Below are 21,469 nucleotides of genomic sequence, written 5' to 3'. Positions count from 1 at the left end.
TAAGTGCTGCGCAGCTGTGACTGGCCGGTCACCGCTGTGCCATCTCTGTCTCTCTCAGGGACTCACTCTCCATCTTGCGCCTAAACGGTGCAGCTGCCCACTAATTGCTGGGCAGCTGGGACTCAAAACTGCGCCAGGGCCCTCACTGGCCCTAGAATTAAAACTGCACCTTCTGTTGGAGCCCCACAGGCTCGGAACTGAGCGCGTTGGAGCCACACAGGCTCTGGACCAAACATGCCCAGGAAGTTGGAGCCCCACATGGGCTCAGGGGATCAGCTATGCCCCTTGGGAGAACTGTGGAGGAAACCTGGGTCCCTCTGGACCCGCTAGTAAATACTTGTGCCCATCTGGGGCACCCACAGGCCCCTAAACAAAGCATGCCCAACGCTGGGGCCACCTAGGCTCTCAGGGCATTTGGTCATCGGTGGAGCGGCCCGCTGCCATCCGGGGCCGCTCTGCAGAAGGGGGGCACCACGATACTGTGCCTCGCAAGGCACTGACACCCCCAAGGAGCCCCTACTCACCGGGATTCCTCCGTCTGCGTCTCAACGCAGCACCGGCTCTTCTCCTCTCGGCGGTGGCGGCGCTCTCACACTCACGAGAGCCTCGCTGGAGGAGCCGGCCTAATCTCCTGCACAGCGCGGGAACCAGGGCAGGCTCCGCCTCCTCTGAGGAGCCCGCGAGGCTCCAGACAACTCCCTTTGTTAGCGGAGTCAGCACCTCTCTCGCTGTTCACCTCCCGGGGCTCCCATCGCTCACGGGAGCCCCGCACCGGCGCTCAACGCTTCCTCTCCATCCTGGCAGCCCCGTGCTGCCTTCGGCGGGCGCTCCCGCCTTCTCTCCTTTCCGCCATGCCTCCGGGGCTCTCCCTACACTCGGGAGCCCCGGGGGACCCGACAGGCAGCTTCCTTTCCTCCTCTCGTGGCGGCGGGCATCTCCGGTCTTCCTCTCCTCACGGGAGACCGGAAGGACACCACATGGCTTCCCTGGACTCCAGGAGGCGGGGTGGGCTCCCGACCTCCTCTCTCTCTCTCGTGGCTCCACTTCTGCCTCCTGGCAGGCCCCGCCCCTGTCACGGCTGGGCCTGCCTGAATTCCGGTTTTGCCGCGATCGCGGTGGGGACCACTTCACGGGGGCATAACGAGGGGTGGGCACCCTCGAATCGCAAAATAAACGTAGAAGCGAGGTGGGCACTCGCTAAATAATGAAATAAACGGGGTGGCACCCGTCCCCAAAAATATGCAAATCAGCATCAAGGGGGGCAGGAGCGCTTCCCTCCAAGGGAAAACGACAGCGCTCTGCCCAGTAAGTTAATTAAAGCGCTCTCAAAGCGCTGGAGGCTCAGACAGCGCCAGGCCCCTCAGAAAGGACCACACCAGCAAGGAGGCTCCCGGCAGTCCCACGCAAATGCACAGGGTTCAAGGAAAAAGGTACGGGATCTCCAAAACAAAGGTCCTGGAGGCAAAGTGAAGCAAAGGGGACCCCAGGAAACCAGAGACCCTCCAGGCATCCAGGTCCATCAGGTATCCAGGGGCTTGGCAGGGCCCAGGGATTCCCCTGGGCCCCAACAGCAGCACGCCCCTGGCAGATTCAAGTCCAAAAACAAGAACATTTTGGAAGGGGACACAGCCCCTTCTTATACACAGAAAAGTCTTTGAAGTCTTTGTGCAGGCAGTGTGAGAACCAGCTAGAACTGGTTATAGGGAAGTCCTGTCAGTATCAGGGACAGAGGTGACAGTCGCCCAGCGGGGAGGTGGAGCCAGCATTGTGGCAGGCAGGCACAGCCTCATTCACACTCAGGTGCTATCTCCACCCACTTCCTTGGCAGCAGATGCTGCCTTTCATCCACGGGCTGACTCAGATAACCTCCTGGGGGCTCTGCAGCCCCTGTCACCCTCAAACCAGACAGTCAATCCACAAGCAGGCCCAGGCACTCTGGGCCAGGCTCACCAGCCAATCACGCGCCAGGCACAAATTACACAAATATGCCAACTTCTCAAAGTGGCACTTCTAGACTAGACGCAATCATGCTGCATACACCATTACGCAGCATTCAATCTCACGAGTTCGCACATATCAAACTCGACCCTGCACTCCCCACACATCAGGAACTACCATGGGCATACATATTCCCCATTCATTCCTATGGGAGGGCAGGTCACTCACCACACATACACAGAGAGCTCAAGCACTTTACACTGTACCACAGTGAAAAAGTGCGCAGATGCCTAAATTCACCAACACCAGGTCACAGAAACAGGCTAGGAAAAAGCAAAAAGTTTAGGGGTGAACCTGCCAAAAGGGCCAGGTCCAACATTTTCTATATGTAAGCAATCAACAATTTGATGTCAAATTGTGAACAATTGATATTTCAGCCATTGTCACCCAATACTCACTCAAACAAAATGTCAGATGTAGGAACTCTAGCTTTTTTGCTTGGTCACCCCAGATTTTGCCTTTTTCTGGACCCTGTTTAAGCAGAAGTAAAGTGCTTGTGTCCTCCCCTTTAAACATATGGGGCCCGATTCACAGAACTAACAAGACAAAATCCTAAACTTACTACCATTTTGGTATTCACAGAAGGCACCCACTCATTTTGGTATTCACAGAAGGCACTTACTCATTTCGGTATTCACAGAAGTTAGGAATCGTAACTTTAGGACTCCCAAAAGCCTTCTGTGAATACCGAAAGTCTTAAAATTAGAATTTTTCTCAGTTTAGTAGTAGCAAAGTTAGGACTCCTAACTTTAGGACTCCTAAATGCCTTCTGTGAACACCGAAAGTCTTAAAATTAGGATTTTTCCCAGTTTAGGATTAGTAAAGTTAGGACTCTTAACTTTAGGACTCCTAAATGCCTTCTGTGAATACCGAAAGTTTTAAAATTAGGATTTTCTCAGTTTAGGAGTAGTAAAGTTAGGGCTTCTAACTTTAGGACTCTTAAATGCCTTCTGTGAATACCGAAAGTCTTAAAATTAGGATTTTTCTCAGTTTAGTAGTAGTAAAGTTAGGACTCCTAACTTTACTACTCCTAAACTGAGAAAAATCCTAACTTTACGACTTTAGTCCAGCTTCAAATATTATTTTATTTTTAGATGTGGGAGGACACTGATTTCCCTATGACATTTCCAAACACACCTGCAGCCTTCAGGGCCCAAGTGTAGTATTGCTGAACGGTTTCATCAACTTGAAAAAACCCAGGCACATGGCATTTTGGGACTTTTTGCAGTGAGGCAACCAGTAACTACTGCAAAATATAGGCAAGCGAGGGCCTAGAAACCTTTACCCAATTGGCCAGAGGGAACTAGGAGTGCCTTAGAGTGTCCCCCAACCACAGGCTACTGAACACTAAAAAGTTGGACCCTCAACCAGCCTTGCGCAGAAGACTGCTAGACTTGAGAAAGTATACCAGGAGGTCTATACCTGTTATACTTGCCATCTATGACCTGTAAGAAGTACCTGAGAAGATTGTACCCCCTTCTTCCTGAAATCCAAGGACAGCAAACACTCCAAGAATAATTAGGCTGATCCCCCTGGAAGCTGAAGAGGACATTCCTGTGAATAATATCAGCTGACCAGTGGCCACTGACCTGGACTGGACTTTGCTGTTGCCCTCTGCCTACACCCTAAGAGCCTCTGAGTGCACACCCTGAGGTCCAGAGGATCTTAGAAATGCACTATTGTGTTTGTCTGGGCTCTAAAAGAAGTTTTGGAACTTTTTCAAAAAGTTTGCTCCAGAGCTTAAGGTGATCGACCATGAAAAGTATCCAACCGGCATTTCCAAGGCATCAGATTGAATTTCATGTTTATCCCATGTTGAGAAGAGTTTCTCCTCAGAAAATTGGAAAGTCTCTTGCCAGATTAGGACTTAGAAATGTTTTTGAACTTTCCTACTTCCAGGCCAATTTACTTGATTTGTCCACCCCATGCTCCATCCCAGTTGGCCTCAAAGCACGCCTAGGAACTGTTCTATTGCAACCACTACTATTGACTCTTTGGGCTTCTTGCCGATTTTCTTTAAACCTTCATATCTCCAGTTCCCTTTATTTGATTTTGGTCATTTTAGTGTCATTTTGCTGCTGCCTATTAAAATGGTCTCTTTTTTATAAATTGGAGTGGGATTCTTTTTGCACTGTGTTTTTTTACTTTTAAACTGTTTTGGTACTTCTAAATCCTTTACACATATTTTTTAAGTTAAGCCTGTCTGCTCTGTACCATAGCTACCAGAAGCTGAGCTCAGGTTTCAATTACTGAAACCTTTGACTGGACTTAACAAGATAGTGTCTATATAACTTGTAGTTAGCCACTATTCACCGCAACTAATAAACCTCTTTCTCACAGACACAAAAAGCTGCAAGAGTCCTTTTTCCTGATGCTCCCATCTCACCAGAGACAACTGGATCTGGACTGGACTTTGCTGTTGGCATCCTGCCTTACACCCAAAGACTCTCTAAGTGGCTTTCCCTGAGGTCCTGAGGGTCTTAGAAGTGTACCTTTCTGGTTGTTAGGGCACTAGAAGAAAATGTGGAAACGTTTGAAAGCTTTTCCTCCAGAGCTTCAGCAAGACCATTGGGAAAAGTATCTGACTGGCAGCTCCACAGCATCAGTTAATTTTCACCTTTGTCCTGTGCAGAAACCTCAGAAAAATGAGAAAGTTCCATTCTGTGTTAGGACTATGAAAATTTCCAACGCTCCAGGGTGCCAGCATAACCAAGTTCAGGATTCTGGCCTTTAGTTCCACAATGGTAGCTACAATTTCGATGACGTCCAGCATGGTAGGATTTTTCTTCTCAAAAGGTGGCAAATTACAATTCTGTGCTGGGACTTAGCACAAATTTCCATGTTTCCTTAACAAAAATTGACATAGTCTCTTTCTGGAGAGGGATTTTTGACTTTCAGACTTCCATGGGTAACAATCTACTTAGGGTATCCAATCTGGTTACATCGCGGTTAGCCTCAAATCATGCCCTGATCCTGGTCTACAACGACCATTGACTGTCATTGGTGGTATGAACTTTTTGGTTGCTATTTCTACGTACCTTTTTCAAAATTCATATCTCCGGTCCGCTTATTGGATTACTGTTGTTTTGGTGTCATTTTGTTTATTGCACCTTATCCTATTTTGCTAATTCAGCCTGGGAATGTTATTGCTTTGCAGTTTAACTTTAGTATTGTTTGTGTACGGCGTAAATACTTCACACATAACACCAAGTTAAACCTGCCAATTCTATGCCTTAGCTACCAGAGCGTTGAGCTCAGGCCAATTGCTGACGTTAGGGTTCACCCTGAGCAGTAAATGTTATCATTCCTTGAGGTTGGTGACTACCCACCCCAAATAATAATCAATGTTCTTACATCAGCCTTTTATCTAAACCTAAACGTCACACACGGTGAGTTTTCAACAGTGACATCTTGAGATTCAAGACCCAAACTTAGCTCTCTGTAATGATCTCAGAGCTTCACCCTCTATCACTCATTGTGCCAATTGTCTGAATATCCACATTGACTCACTACTGCCTAATAACTAATAACTCAATAAGAAGTATCAAAAAGCCTAAATCCAACTTATTTTTCCTTGACATCGCCCAACTGCAGTTCTGTCTCACATTGACAGGGCAAGCGCCCTTCTAATAAGACCAGCAAATATCATTCAAGGTTCCCACAAAGTGTACCTCCAAGCTGCAGCCAGATGTTACCAGGGCAACACATCAGTCCCACCCAAAAACTATACTGATTCAACATTCATGCATGCCTACAATGTAATACATACTTCATCATTCACTAGGCAGTCACCATAAACAAACAATACAACCTTACAGAAAAATATTGTTAGTTTTGGGTTGTTCCTATGCCACAAAAAGCTGCAGTTTCTTAAATTACAGGGAACAAATACGTCAAAATGAAAGAACCCATGAACAGAACCTTGAGGTGTATGTTACCAAACTGTGGATTTTACACTAACTGGCATTGACATTTCTCCCCACTCTCCCATTCTTTAGAAGAGAGTGCAAACCGACTTGTTCACTTAATTTCTGCCCCAAACCTACTCTATTCCAATGAACCTTCCTAGTCTAATACTTAAGCCTAGATCTATAGACCGCTTTCCAATCATGTTGCCAAATTTGTTAAGTTCATGTTGTATAACAATTTTACATTCTCTTCCCCTTGAAATTAGAACAACACTTTTGAAATACATTAAACAGATTTTAAAATAAAATATACTGTAATCCAGCAAATTGGTTAACTATGGGGTTGCACCCCACGGTCCGTTATGTTGGAGCGGAGCCGAGAGAAGTAAATTGAACTGAGACCAGTGAAGGTGATTACTGTTCTGCTGATGCAGCATTGTTCAATGCAAGTCCAGGAGGGCCTGACAGAAGCCATAATTTCAGGATACTATGTAAATTGCTTCCTTTTAAATGAATTGTATGTAAATGTATATTTTGTGAATAGCCTGAAAATCTGGTATAACCAGAAAATCTGGTACTGATGAGGAATTTCTGGCCCTACATTGGACACCCCTGATCCAGGAGGTTTATTGGTAAGAGCATTTGCTCACAAATAAGAGGAAAGCTTAGCTAGTCTAGTGGACTGCAGTGCCAGGACATACGTCTTTTGTACTATCAGTGGGTGTTTACAGACAGGGCAAAAGTACAAAAGGATTTAGTTGTAAAAGGAGGTAGTTGTAGCCTCACTGACAGAACCATCTGGGAAGGAACTCACCTCCATCTCGCTCTCTCTCACACAGGCACACAAACACACATATACAAGTGGACTCCATTCGATAGACTATAACAAGTTATTCATTAGACACATTTTGTGAGGCAACTAGATACAAGACGTTAGAAATCCCCTAGTTAAGGTGTTGCAGCCACCGCATGTCTGCCCTAGTCCAGGCCTTGTACAGATGGAGCATTTGAAGCGTTTGGATGCTTGATGCCTCATCCCTGGTCCCCATTCCCTCCCTCTGCCCCTCCACTTTGCCCAGACACTGGGCGTTACTGATATTTCACATTGTATCCAGTTAAATTGAAGCAGTGAGTTGAAATTTGAAGGTCCAACCATAATTGAGAAAAGTACAAAGTGGTTTAGGCTATGAACTTGTGTGTGACAAACTTAGTGATGGGATTGGGGAAGCACAGCTTGTGGCGCGTCTTGTTTTGGGATTTGGGAGGTGTATGTACAAAAATATACAAGGCACTCAAAGTGAACACAGTAAACCCGCCCACCAAACCTTGAAAATAAAAAAGAAATATTAATTTAGGAACCGATCTAAAGAATATTTAAGTCCTTCATTAGTGAAAATCCAGGTTTGGTTTGCACACCATCATATTAGCCAGTGATAGTAAATGGGGATAAAAATATGCATGGTATTCAACCTCTAACAGAAGTAAACAAAATACCAAACGGAGATAACATGTCCACTAAAAGACCATTTATATTGCAGTGGTTATTAATATAACACACTTCCCATTTAGAGCTGCGGACCTACCAAAGAGTTAGACCAAGCACATATTGCCAAGGGCTGCTATTGAGAAGATGAGAATGTTGTTCTAAAACAAGAATATGGGCTGAAGCCCAAATGATAAGCATCAGATTCCAGATGAGGTAAAAATCCAGAGCGTTTAAATTTACACCACCATAAATTCGCTTAATATCTGTCATGTCTCTTTATGAATGTATTGTGAAATGTCTGGGATTGTGCCACTTTACGTTATAGAGATTTTTTTCGGATAAAAATCGTATTACGGTTGTACAGGAAAAATCTAAATGAGCAGTACCCGAGCAGCTGTTGCTCGAGTTATGTGAAAGTTTGTATTCTTCGATGGTCTGGCTTGACAGCACAGCTGCTGCCTGATAATTATGTGAGCATCACTAGAGAGAGGATTCAGCTCTGCCCACATGCTGGGAGTCGGGAGTACATTTTTTGATTGGACAGAAGTTGTGTGCTTCCTCAAAAAAAGTGCTTGCCTTCAATGCAGCAATTATTATTTTGTTTATGTATCCAGCTGCCTTAGCATGAACTTTCAGGGGCACTCATGACATTGGAATGTTATCAATGTGTCCTAGAAAATTAGATAATGTATGTTGTTTTTCTCTGGTAGCAGCACAGATGAGAGGATGTCAGTGGTTAACTAACATGGATTTTTAGGTCTGGCTTGAGAATGCATCTGTCACCGGACCTTTTAACCTACACCAATATTATTCTGCAGGTTATTGCTTCAAAACAAATGCATATCTATTACTATGATATTTACCTGTAATGCTTCAAATTACTATACGATTCATAAAGGGGGTGGTGATGGACAGAGTATCTGAATTAAGCAGAACACTCCTACCCAGTCAAAAGATCAGTGCTTGATCCATCACCGTTTTTTAGCTCACTGCACCATCCCAGCTCAGAACCTGGCTACATGCAAATTAGTCTGACCCTGGCCCAGTGCATCATGGGAACAGGGCAGACCAAACTACCAAGCCAATTCTTTACTGGAAAGGAAACAAGTTTCCGGGGACCGGTTTCTGGCATTACAGCCGTCTTCGACCCGGCTTGCTTGAATCCTGATGGTGCAGTGAGCAAGGGACTCACATCTGAGCATACCCTTCCACACTTGTGGTGGCCAAAACCATTCATAAAGGGGGTGGTTATGGACAGAGTATCTGAATTAAGCAGAACACTCCTACCCAGTCAAAAGATCAGGGCTTGATCCATCGCCGTTTTTTAGCTCACTGCACCATCCCAGCTCAGAACCTGGCTACATGCAAATTAGTCTGACCCTGGCCCAGTGCATCATGGGAACAGGGCAGACCAAACTACCAAGCCAATTCTTTACTGGAAAGGAAACAAACTTCCGGGGACCGGTTTCTGGCATTACAGCCGTCTTCGGCCCGGCTTGCTTGAATCCTGATGGTGCAGTGAGCAAGGGACTCACATCTGAGCATACCCTTCCACACTTGTGGTGGCCAAAACGATTCATAAAGGGGGTGGTGATGGACAGAGTATCTGAATTAAGCAGAACACTCCTACCCAGTCAAAAGATCAGGGCTTGATCCATCACCGTTTTTTAGCTCACTGCACCATCCCAGCTCAGAACCTGGCTACATGCAAATTAGTCTGACCCTGGCCCAGTGCATCATGGGAACAGGGCAGACCAAACTACCAAGCCAATTCTTTACTGGAAAGGAAACAAGCTTCCGGTGACCGGTTTCTGGCATTACAGCCGTCTTCGGCCCGGCTTGCTTGAATCCTGATGGTGCAGTGAGCAAGGGACTCACATCTGAGCATACCCTTCCACACGACGGCTGAAATGCCAGAAACCGGTCCCCGGAAGCTTGTCTCCTTTCTGGTGAAGAATTGGCTTGGTAGTTTGGTCTGCCCTGTTCCCATGATGCACTGGGCCAGGGACAGACTAATTTGCATATAGCCAGGTTCTGAGCTGGGATGGGGCAGTGAGCTAAATAACGGTGATGGATCAAGCCCTGATCTTTCGACTGGGTAAGAGTGGTCTGCTTAATTCAGACACTCTGTTCATCACCACCCCCTTTTTTTAATCGTTTTTGGCCACTATAGGTGTGGCAGGGTATACTCAGACATGAGTCCCTTGCTCACTGCTCCATCAGGATTCAAGCAAGCCGGGCCGACGACGGCTGAAATGCCAGAAACCGGTCCCCGGAAGCTTGTCTCCTTTCTGGTGAAGAATTGGCTTGGTAGTTTGGTCTGCCCTGTTCCCATGATGCACTGGGCCAGGGACAGACTAATTTGCATATAGCCAGGTTCTGAGCTGGGATGGGGCAGTGAGCTAAATAACGGTGATGGATCAAGCCCTGATCTTTGGACTGGGTAAGAGTGGTCTGCTTAATTCAGACACTCTGTTCATCACCACCCCCTTTTCTGAATCGTTTTTGGCCACTATAGGTGTGGCAGGGTATACTCAGACATGAGTCCCTTGCTCACTGCTCCATCAGGATTCAAGCAAGCCGGGCCGACGATGGCTGAAATACCAGAAACCGGTCCCCGGAAGCTTGTCTCCTTTCTGGTGAAGAATTGGCTTGGTAGTTTGGTCTGCCCTGTTCCCATGATGCACTGGGCCAGGGACAGACTAATTTTCATATACCCAGGTTCTGAGCTGGGATGGGGCTGTGAGCTAAATAACGGTGATGGATCAAGCCCTGATCTTTGGACTGGGTAAGAGTGGTATGCTTAATTCAGACACTCTGTTCATCACCACCCCCTTTTCTGAATCAAATTACTATACAGCATTCTTTTAAAGCCAGACCTATTGGCATTGCAATGCTTGTTTAGTGTCTTCCTGCTTCCATACCCTCCGCCTCCTTCGTAAGACCTTCAATTGGAACCCCCTTGAACACCGAAAGACCGTCACTCACGCCCTGATCACCAGCAGCCTCGACTACGGCAACGCACTCTACGCCGTAATAACTAGAAACCTCACCGCAAGCTACAGCACATCCAGAACGCCACTGCAAGACTGGTCCTCAACCTGTCAAAACACTGTCACATCTCCCAGCACCTGCGCACACTCCACTGGCTCCCCTTTGAGGCGAGAATCACCTTCAAGATACTCACCCACGCACACAAGGCCCTTCACGGCACCGGACCAGCATACCTGACCAGCCGACTCAAATTCCTCGCACCCCAAAGGACCCTACGTTCAGCCCAGCTCTTCTACGCCGTGGTCCCCCACAGCAGAAAGACCAGATCAGGAGGACACTCCTTCTCCTTCCTCGCGGCCAGAGCCTGGAGCGCCCTTCCGCTCCACCTCAGACAGACAACATCGCTCCCCATCTTCACGAGAAACCTCAAAACTAGGCTCTTCGAGAGACTCCCCTCCTTGATGGACTGGAACCTGCACCTCCCTACCCCTAGCGCCTTGAGATTCCTATGGGTGAGTAGTCGTGCTAAACAAACCACTGATTGATTGAATGCATTCTCGAAGGACATAATTTGGACTAATAAATGGTGCAAAATGATGAAACTAACATTTCACATAATGTCACGTAATTTTTCATAGTTTTATGGGCATTTGCTTTAATTTCCACCAAGGAAATCATGCAGATTTTGCCTAGGCCTATTGAAAAGCAGAATGCTTGGGAATCCACATGGGAAGAGGGAATTTCTTTAATTTCTATAGTGGTCCAAATTGATCGAAATCCATTTTTTTTGCATTTTACGCAATTTCCACATAAGAAATTACACAATGTTCACCCAGGCTTTTTTTTAAAGCAAATTACTTGGTGCTACACATTGGAAGACTGAATTTCTTACATTCGTATATTGGTCTAAATGTATCTAAGTTCCGTTATTTAGGAAATATCATAAATAAATGTCAGATGTGATGTTATTAGTATGCTGTGCAAAATAGACTCACTTAAGAATATATCGAGATTTACAATACTTATCTTTTAAAAATATTCTACAAATGCTTAATCAACTGAATCATATATTGTGTTCTAAAATTATTTTTCAATTATTTGTTGTTGTTCATGAATGTCTTTCTTCTTTTGTGTTTCCATAGATCTTATCCATGGGAATGATGACAGAGTACTACCACTACTTTTTTACAACAATGGTAAGACATTGTTAGAATGATATTACGACATGTTTCCCATGTTAACTTATGAAAATCTATGACAGTTCACAGCACAGGTCAGCCTCGTTGCAGTACTGTTTTAGGACTCAGTTGCGCGGCCAAATAGTATGATTCATAGTCCGGAATACACTGAAAACATGTCCAATAGGACTGATACTCTGTCCTACGACAGACAACACCAGTAGAAAATTCATAGATTTAACACTCGTGCTTGTGAAACGTGCAATAGCAATGGATTGGAAAGCAATATCCACCCGCCCATGCACACTTGGAAGCTTGAACTCCAACGATTGGTAAAGGTAGAGGGCTATGTGAGTAGACACCTAGGCTACAGGGCAGGACGCAGCACACACATTACAGGCTGGGACACAATATTACTTGCTCTGGATCATACCACCACCATAAGTCTTGGATATAAATTAATTAGTACCCAAGTCTACTATACGAATATATGACGATATCCTGCAAACTATATTCCTGCATACCATTACTCCGCATTTTTTACAACACGGGTGCAATTACACCGCAATACCATCACCCCGCAAACTTTTACCCCGCATATGACTTTTCCACGCATGCCATTACAATGTAAATGCATGTGTGGTGAAGTCATAAAGTTAGTAAAAGTACTTACCATATATATATATATATAAATATATATATATATATCTATATATATATATATATATATATATATTTTTTTTTTTTCAGATCAACAGCGCGGCCCTTCCGGGATCCTCTCTCCCCTGCCAGGTGGCGTCTTAAAGTTCGGCGGACCACGCAGACCGAAAAACAATTATTTTCCACAGTTCTGCTTAGAAGCAAGGAGACGCACTCAGGAATACTCAGCATAAATTTATTTGCCCAGTTAACACGCTACGCGTTTCGACAATGAATCTTGTCTTGATCACACGTGATTACCCCTGTGGGTCACAACATAATATACACTTTGTCGGTTATTCAGGGACATAAAGAAAGTCCCCTTGTATTGTTATTTTCACTGTTACAAGGCGCCACCATCTTGGAGTGGTAACCATCCTTCATATTTACAATGAAATTATCATTTACAAATACCATTGATTCTCGATACCATTTACATGCATTGTCAGAGAACTCATTATGATAAGTAAGGTAAAAACCACAATTAATATCACCATCGCGATATTTGTATATGAACTGTTATTAACACAGCCCCGAGGAACCACCATCTTAGAATGGTTTAAGTTAGTACTGACTATACTACATTGCTTGTATTTAGGCAACACAGTATATTTCCTCATTTTTATACATTTTCTCTCATTTTTTCAGGTCTAGATTTCTTTCGGACTAGTGCCCCGGTTGGCCCACAAAATGAATTAACCAAGGATTTAGGTCTTAAAGTCTCCCGGAACAAAAGCGCCCCATGTTTCCTCACTTTTGGTTCGGTCTAGTGCCCGATTTAACATCTGTCCCGTGGAGACTCATCCCATGGCAAAGGGTACCCTTCGTGCATACTCCCGATTGAGTGTACAATGTTTATAACCCATAATACGGTGCAAAATCAATAAAGTGAAAATATACTTTCATACAGGTGCTCAGTGTCTTTCATCCAATTTTCAGAAGGTCCAAGGACCGTGATGTGGACGTGACAGAAGTGAATTTCCTTCTCCTACAAAACACATAAAAACATACAGTTAAAAATTACATAAAATTATTTTGTTCCTTATTAACATTTTAACTTGTTGTAAATACACAGAATTTACGTTACATCTCTATTTCTTTATGTGCCTAACCAGTTCTGCTTCCAATTATTGGTCATACCCAACACTGTCTCATCTCATTTTTTATTCCTCATGTAAGTGGGTGGCAAGCTCTTCATCCCAATTATGCCCCCCAGGGAACCTGGTCTCGAGCTCCATGATCCAGCGTGATTCCTTCTTTCTCAACGCTAGCTCACGGTTTCCCCCTCTTCTCCCCATATTCACCTGTTCTACAGCATAGTACCTGAGAAGGGAGTTGTCAGAGTTATGTTCGGCCTCAAAATACCTTGCAATGGGATAGCGGATGTCCACATGAGTGATGGCCCTAAGGTGTTCTTGTACCCTCTTCTTGGCCATACACGTGGTACTGCCGACATATTTCTTTTTGCATGGACACACCAAAACATAAATGACAAAAGATGTGGTGCATGTCAAGAACTGTTTTATCATTTTAGGCTCTTGCCTACCAGGTATGTCTATCTGCTTCACCATTGTACTGTTGGTGCAGGCTCTACAGTGCCCACAGGGGTAAAACCCCTTTAGGCCTTGTGAGTGTGGTTTATTTTCGGTTATGTCACCCCTGACCAGCATGTCCCTGAGGTTCCTACCTCGTCTGTAAGTTATTTGAGGTCTTTCTTTTAGGCTCGGACCCACTATATTATCGGTTTTGAGAATGTTCCAGTTGCTTGCAAGGATTTTACTAATTTTCTTGGATTGCTGGTTATAGGTCGTAATGACCCGAGTACTCATCCCATGATCCTTATCTTTAGTTTCAGGGGGATTCAGTGTGTCTTTCCGATGTATGAGAGAAACCTTATGGACTGCCTTAGTGAGCACACCCTCCGGGTACCCTCTTGTCCTGAATCTCTGCAACATGACTTCTTGCTCGGCTAAAAAACTCTCATTGCCACTGCAGTTCCTTTTGGCCCTCAGTAGCTCACCAAATGGAATGCTCCATTTAAGTGAATCCGGATGAGCACTGAGGGCATGGAGGAGAGTGTTACCCGCCGTGTCTTTCCTGTGGAGCTTTGAAGTGAGATGGTTGTCAATCACTTCTATAGCCGTATCAAGAAATTCTACATGTTTCTCATCCCTGTTGTGTGTAAGATGGATGTTGTAGGTGTTATTATTGAGCTTGTCAATAAATGATGTTGCTTCCTCCCGTGTCCCTTGCCATATAATGAACAAGTCATCAATGTATCTGACCCAGGTAGATACCTTTTTGAAGTCTTCTGTAAGATTTTTGTCATCTCTGATTTCCTCTTCCCATTTCCCTAGGAACAGATTAGCAAAGCTCGGCGAGAACGCCGAGCCCATGGCTACTCCCCGTATTTGTTTGAACATATCTCCATTAAACATAAAGATGTTGTTTCTTAAGCATATTTTCATCATGCCTATGAGCATCTGGGTATGTTCGGAGTAACATGTCTCCCTTTGTTTAAGGTAATGGTAACTGGCTTCCATGCCCTGCACATGATCAATAATTGTGTATAGGGCACTCACATCTAACGTAATGAGAAGAGAGCCCTCTACCCATTTTAAGCTGTCTATTTTCTGCAGGAAGTCAGTGGTGTCCCTGATATAAGCAGGTAATTTACTCACGTAATCTCTCAAATAGTGATCGATATATTGTGAGAGGTTTTCGTTTACACTGCCTATGGACGAGATGATCGGTCTCCCTGGTGGAACAGTGGCATTCTTATGCACTTTGGGAAGGAGATAGAATATAGGCATTTTGGGATAATCCTTTTTTAAAAAGCAAAATTCTTGCCATGTGAGTAGACCACTGGTGCGCCATTCATTAAGCATTTCCCATGTTTCCAAAATACTATCGTTATAGTTTGTCATAGTACATTTGGCATAAAAGTTACTACTAGTAAGTTGATGCAGTGCTTCGGTGATATACATCTCCTTTCCCCACAGAACAATGTTCCCCCCTTTGTCCGCAGGTCTTAATACAATACTAGTATCTTTTGCCAAAGAAAGGATAAATTCCCTCTGGGTTTTGTTGAGGTTGAACTCGCCTTTTCCCCACCCCCCAGGGGTGTGTTTCATTTTAGTGAGTTCTTTAGTAACCACCTCCTGAAAAGTGTCGATTGCGTCATGGGGCATGATGGGACAAAAAATAGATTTAGGTTTGAAAGATGAGCACGCTGGTCTATCAGTTCTATTTTCCTCCATAGTCAGATTGTTGTTATCTTCTTGGCTATCCCATATAGTCAAGTCTAGTACATCATCATTTTGCCGATTATCATCCGACACCTCCCCATCAATTGTATCTCTAGTATTTTGGTTTTGTTTCAAGAAATGCCATTTTTTTAACTTCAGTTTCCTGGTGAATTTAAAGAGGTCGACTCTAGTGTCTGAGTAATTGAACAGTTCAGTGGGACAAAATGTGAGACCCAGGCATAAGGTTTCTTTTTCAGCGTGGTTGAGTGTTCTAGAGGAAAGATTGATAATGGTTTTATTTACCGTTTCTACATCCATGGTTATTTTCCTTTTTTGTAACCACCTCTTTTGGTTCCCACTGGTTTTTGTTTCTTTTCTTCTCCTTTGCTGGAGCTTGAGTCTTCTTCGGAACGATCTCCCCTTCCTCTTCCTCTGCCCCTCGGGCGCCCCCGAGTGGGTTTCTTTTGGAAAGGGATGGGTGGTGTCTGCTCCTTTTTCCGTCGTGTTCTTAGTACCCTGAACTCGTCTAAAAAATTAGCCTGCTTGGTAACAACTTCCAGGTCTGATGTACTACTGGTGTTAGCGCTAGATGTTTCCAGATCCGATTCTGTCTGGATATTAGATGCTCCTTTTTCTGCCACTTGGACAGTTTTTGATGCATTGGGATTTTGTAGTCCAGTTTGATTGTACATATAGTCGTATTTTGGGCTATACGTTAGGATCCGTCCACTCTCGTAATCACCGCAATCCCTGTGCAGTTTACGCTGCTTGCGAAATTTGATATCGTCTTCATGTTTCTTTAGACGGGTTTTCAATTCCTCTTTAAATCTGGCAATAGTTTCTTGATCTGGGTTTTTTGAGAAATCATCGTCCAGTTCTTTAAGTTCTTTAAGAATGTCATCACGTTCTTCCCATGCATATTGGATGAGAATGAGGAGCATATTTTTGCTGCTTGCTGCAGAGTTCCGTGCCCAGGCATCCAGCATCTGTGGTTTAGGTGATTCGTGGGATGGCGTTGTATAAATGCGGAGTCCTCGTGGTACCATCTCTTTCTCCACATAGTCTTGTAACGATGTAGCCTCCCACCACCGGGAACTTTCCTGCTTTTTCAGTTTCTCGTATTTTCTGAGTTGCGCGGTTAGGGGCTTATTATCCACTTTGTCATTTACACTGGGTTGAGTGGCACCTTTACCCGGTGCTCTGGCAAAGAGCGTTGCCGCCTCCCGTTTCCTCTCTCCTTCTTCATCCATGCTCTGAATTGCTTGATTAGGTCACAGTTATTGTAACGGAGTCCTCGTGTAGAGATTTGCACTCGTAGTTATTCACTGGACACTAGAGTGGTAAGATTACCATCTCGTATAGTAAGACAGTTATTTGCCGAGTATTCCCCCACTTATTTAAATGGTTCCTGGTGCCGTTCGAAAGAAAGCCAAGTGAAAGACGGAAACGCACAGACAGTTCAGTGAGGTGGCACCCGCTGGGTGCTTTACATCGGGAATTTCCCCCTCTCTCTTCTTTCCGTCTTTCACTTGGCTTTCTTTCGAACGGCACCAGGAACCATTTAAATAAGTGGGGGAATACTCGGCAAATAACTGTCTTACTATACGAGATGGTAATCTTACCACTCTAGTGTCCAGTGAATAACTACGAGTGCAAATCTCTACACGAGGACTCCGTTACAATAACTGTGACCTAATCAAGCAATTCAGAGCATGGATGAAGAAGGAGAGAGGAAACGGGAGGCGGCAACGCTCTTTGCCAGAGCACCGGGTAAAGGTGCCACTCAACCCAGTGTAATAATAATCCACATTTGTAAAGCGCACAATCACCCGTAAGGGTCTCTAGGCGCTGGAGGCCGTCGGGAAGATTAAGCGAGCTATTGCCCAGAGTCACATGGTGCTGGGCTAACCTGCCGCCGGAGCCGGGGATCGAACCGTGGTCCCCAGATTCCAGCGTCAGTCGCCCTGGCCGCGGCGCCACACCTCTCCCCTGTGTGTAAATGACAAAGTGGATAATAAGCCCCTAACCGCGCAACTCAGAAAATACGAGAAACTGAAAAAGCAGGAAAGTTCCCTGTGGTGGGAGGCTACATCGTTACAAGACTATGTGGAGAAAGAGATGGTACCACGAGGACTCCGCATTTATACAACGCCATCCCACGAATCACCTAAACCACAGATGCTGGATGCCTGGGCACGGAACTCTGCAGCAAGCAGCAAAAATATGCTCCTCATTCTCATCCAATATGCATGGGAAGAACGTGATGACATTCTTAAAGAACTTAAAGAACTGGACGATGATTTCTCAAAAAACCCAGATCAAGAAACTATTGCCAGATTTAAAGAGGAATTGAAAACCTGTCTAAAGAAACATGAAGACGATATCAAATTTCGCAAGCAGCGTAAACTGCACAGGGATTGCGGTGATTACGAGAGTGGACGGATCCTAACGTATAGCCCAAAATACGACTATATGTACAATCAAACTGGACTACAAAATCCCAATGCATCAAAAACTGTCCAAGTGGCAGAAAAAGGAGCATCTAATATCCAGACAGAATCGGATCTGGAAACATCTAGCGCTAACACCAGTAGTACATCAGACCTGGAAGTTGTTACCAAGCAGGCTAATTTTTTAGACGAGTTCAGGGTACTAAGAACACGACGGAAAAAGGAGCAGACACCACCCATCCCTTTCCAAAAGAAACCCACTCGGGGGCGCCCGAGGGGCAGAGGAAGAGGAAGGGGAGATCGTTCCGAAGAAGACTCAAGCTCCAGCAAAGGAGAAGAAAAGAAACAAAAACCAGTGGGAACCAAAAGAGGTGGTTACAAAAAAGGAAAATAACCATGGATGTAGAAACGGTAAATAAAACCATTATCAATCTTTCCTCTAGAACACTCACCCACGCTGAAAAAGAAACCTTATGCCTGGGTCTCACATTTTGTCCCACTGAACTGTTCAATTACTCAGACACTAGAGTCGACCTCTTTAAATTCACCAGGAAACTGAAGTTAAAAAAATGGCATTTCTTGAAACAAAACCAAAATACTAGAGATACAATTGATGGGGAGGTGTCGGATGATAATGGGCAAAATGATGATGTACTAGACTTGACTATATGGGATAGCCAAGAAGATAACAACAATCTGACTATGGAGGAAAATAGAACTGATAGACCAGCGTGCTCATCTTTCAAACCTAAATCTATTTTTTGTCCCATCATGCCCCATGACGCAATCGACACTTTTCAGGAGGTGGTTACTAAAGAACTCACTAAAATGAAACACACCCCTGGGGGGTGGGGAAAAGGCGAGTTCAACCTCAACAAAACCCAGAGGGAATTTATCCTTTCTTTGGCAAAAGATACTAGTATTGTATTAAGACCTGCGGACAAAGGGGGGAACATTGTTCTGTGGGGAAAGGAGATGTATATCACCGAAGCACTGCATCAACTTACTAGTAGTAACTTTTATGCCAAATGTACTATGACAAACTATAACGATAGTATTTTGGAAACATGGGAAATGCTTAATGAATGGCGCACCAGTGGTCTACTCACATGGCAAGAATTTTGCTTTTTAAAAAAGGATTATCCCAAAATGCCTATATTCTATCTCCTTCCCAAAGTGCATAAGAATGCCACTGTTCCACCAGGGAGACCGATCATCTCGTCCATAGGCAGTGTAAACGAAAACCTCTCACAATATATCGATCACTATTTGAGAGATTACGTGAGTAAATTACCTGCTTATATCAGGGACACCACTGACTTCCTGCAGAAAATAGACAGCTTAAAATGGGTAGAGGGCTCTCTTCTCATTACGTTAAATGTGAGTGCCCTATACACAATTATTGATCATGTGCAGGGCATGGAAGCCATTTACCATTACCTTAAACAAAGGGAGACATGTTACTCCGAACATACCCAGATGCTCATAGGCATGATGAAAATATGCTTAAGAAACAACATCTTTATGTTTAATGGAGATATGTTCAAACAAATACGGGGAGTAGCCATGGGCTCGGCGTTCTCGCCGAGCTTTGCTAATCTTTTCCTAGGGAAATGGGAAGAGGAAATCAGAGATGACAAAAATCTTACAGAAGACTTCAAAAAGGTATCTACCTGGGTCAGATACATTGATGACTTGTTCATTATATGGCAAGGGACACGGGAGGAAGCAACATCATTTATTGACAAGCTCAATAATAACACCTACAACATCCATCTTACACACAACATGGATGAGAAACATGTAGAATTTCTTGATACGGCTATAGAAGTGATTGACAACCATCTCACTTCAAAGCTCCACAGGAAAGACACGGCGGGTAACACTCTCCTCCATGCCCTCAGTGCTCATCCGGATTCACTTAAATGGAGCATTCCATTTGGTGAGCTACTGAGGGCCAAAAGGAACTGCAGTGGCAATGAGAGTTTTTTAGCCGAGCAAGAAGTCATGTTGCAGAGATTCAGGACAAGAGGGTACCCGGAGGGTGTGCTCACTAAGGCAGTCCATAAGGTTTCTCTCATACATCGGAAAGACACACTGAATCCCCCTGAAACTAAAGATAAGGATGATGGGATGAGTACTCGGGTCATTACGACCTATAACCAGCAATCCAAGAAAATTAGTAAAATCCTTGCAAGCAACTGGAACATTCTCAAAACCGATAATATAGTGGGTCCGAGCCTAAAAGAAAGACCTCAAATAACTTACAGACGAGGTAGGAACCTTAGGGACATCCTGGTCAGGGGTGACATAACCGAAAATAAACCACACTCACAAGGCCTAAAGGGGTTTTACCCCTGTGGGCACTGTAGAGCCTGCACCAACAGTACAATGGTGAAGCAGATAGACATACCTGGTAGGCAAGAGCCTAAAATGATAAAACAGTTCTTGACATGCACCACATCTTTTGTCATTTATGTTTTGGTGTGTCCATGCAAAAAGAAATATGTCGGCAGTACCACGTGTATGGCCAAGAAGAGGGTACAAGAACACCTTAGGGCCATCACTCATGTGGACATCCGCTATCCCATTGCAAGGCATTTTGAGGCCGAACATAACTCTGACAACTCCCTTCTCAGGTACTATGCTGTAGAACAGGTGAATATGGGGAGAAGAGGGGGAAACCGTGAGCTAGCGTTGAGAAAGAAGGAATCACGCTGGATCATGGAGCTCGAGACCAGGTTCCCTGGGGGGCATAATTGGGATGAAGAGCTTGCCACCCACTTACATGAGGAATAAAAAATGAGATGAGACAGTGTTGGGTATGACCAATAATTGGAAGCAGAACTGGTTAGGCACATAAAGAAATAGAGATGTAACGTAAATTCTGTGTATTTACAACAAGTTAAAATGTTAATAAGGAACAAAATAATTTTATGTAATTTTTAACTGTATGTTTTTATGTGTTTTGTAGGAGAAGGAAATTCACTTCTGTCACGTCCACATCACGGTCCTTGGACCTTCTGAAAATTGGATGAAAGACACTGAGCACCTGTATGAAAGTATATTTTCACTTTATTGATTTTGCACCGTATTATGGGTTATAAACATTGTACACTCAATCGGGAGTATGCACGAAGGGTACCCTTTGCCATGGGATGAGTCTCCACGGGACAGATGTTAAATCGGGCACTAGACCGAACCAAAAGTGAGGAAACATGGGGCGCTTTTGTTCCGGGAGACTTTAAGACCTAAATCCTTGGTTAATTCATTTTGTGGGCCAACCGGGGCACTAGTCCGAAAGAAATCTAGACCTGACAAAATGAGAGAAAATGTATAAAAATGAGGAAATATACTGTGTTGCCTAAATACAAGCAATGTAGTATAGTCAGTACTAACTTAAACCATTCTAAGATGGTGGTTCCTCGGGGCTGTGTTAATAACAGTTCATATACAAATATCGCGATGGTGATATTAATTGTGGTTTTAACCTTACTTATCATAATGA

At 44.4% G+C, this 21,469-nt stretch overlaps 1 protein-coding gene across 4 annotated transcripts in view; it reads left to right on the top strand.

Annotated features, from left to right (window-relative positions):
- The window catches only part of GRIK1 (glutamate ionotropic receptor kainate type subunit 1), a 970,975-nt gene that overhangs the window by 582,371 nt on the left and 367,135 nt on the right, over positions 1-21,469 (top strand). For all 4 annotated transcript variants that reach the window (XM_078658394.1, XM_078658392.1, XM_078658395.1 and 1 more), the window contains exon 5: positions 11,529-11,582. In XM_078658394.1, the coding sequence (XP_078514520.1) occupies positions 11,529-11,582 (54 nt within the window). The remainder of the gene's footprint in view (positions 1-11,528; positions 11,583-21,469) is intronic.

Source organism: Lissotriton helveticus, chromosome 8 (assembly GCF_964261635.1).
Source record: "Lissotriton helveticus chromosome 8, aLisHel1.1, whole genome shotgun sequence".
In the NCBI taxonomy this organism is placed as follows: domain Eukaryota; kingdom Metazoa; phylum Chordata; class Amphibia; order Caudata; family Salamandridae; genus Lissotriton; species Lissotriton helveticus.
Note: the sequence above shows the minus strand (reverse complement) of the source record. Positions and strands in the feature narration are given on the sequence as shown.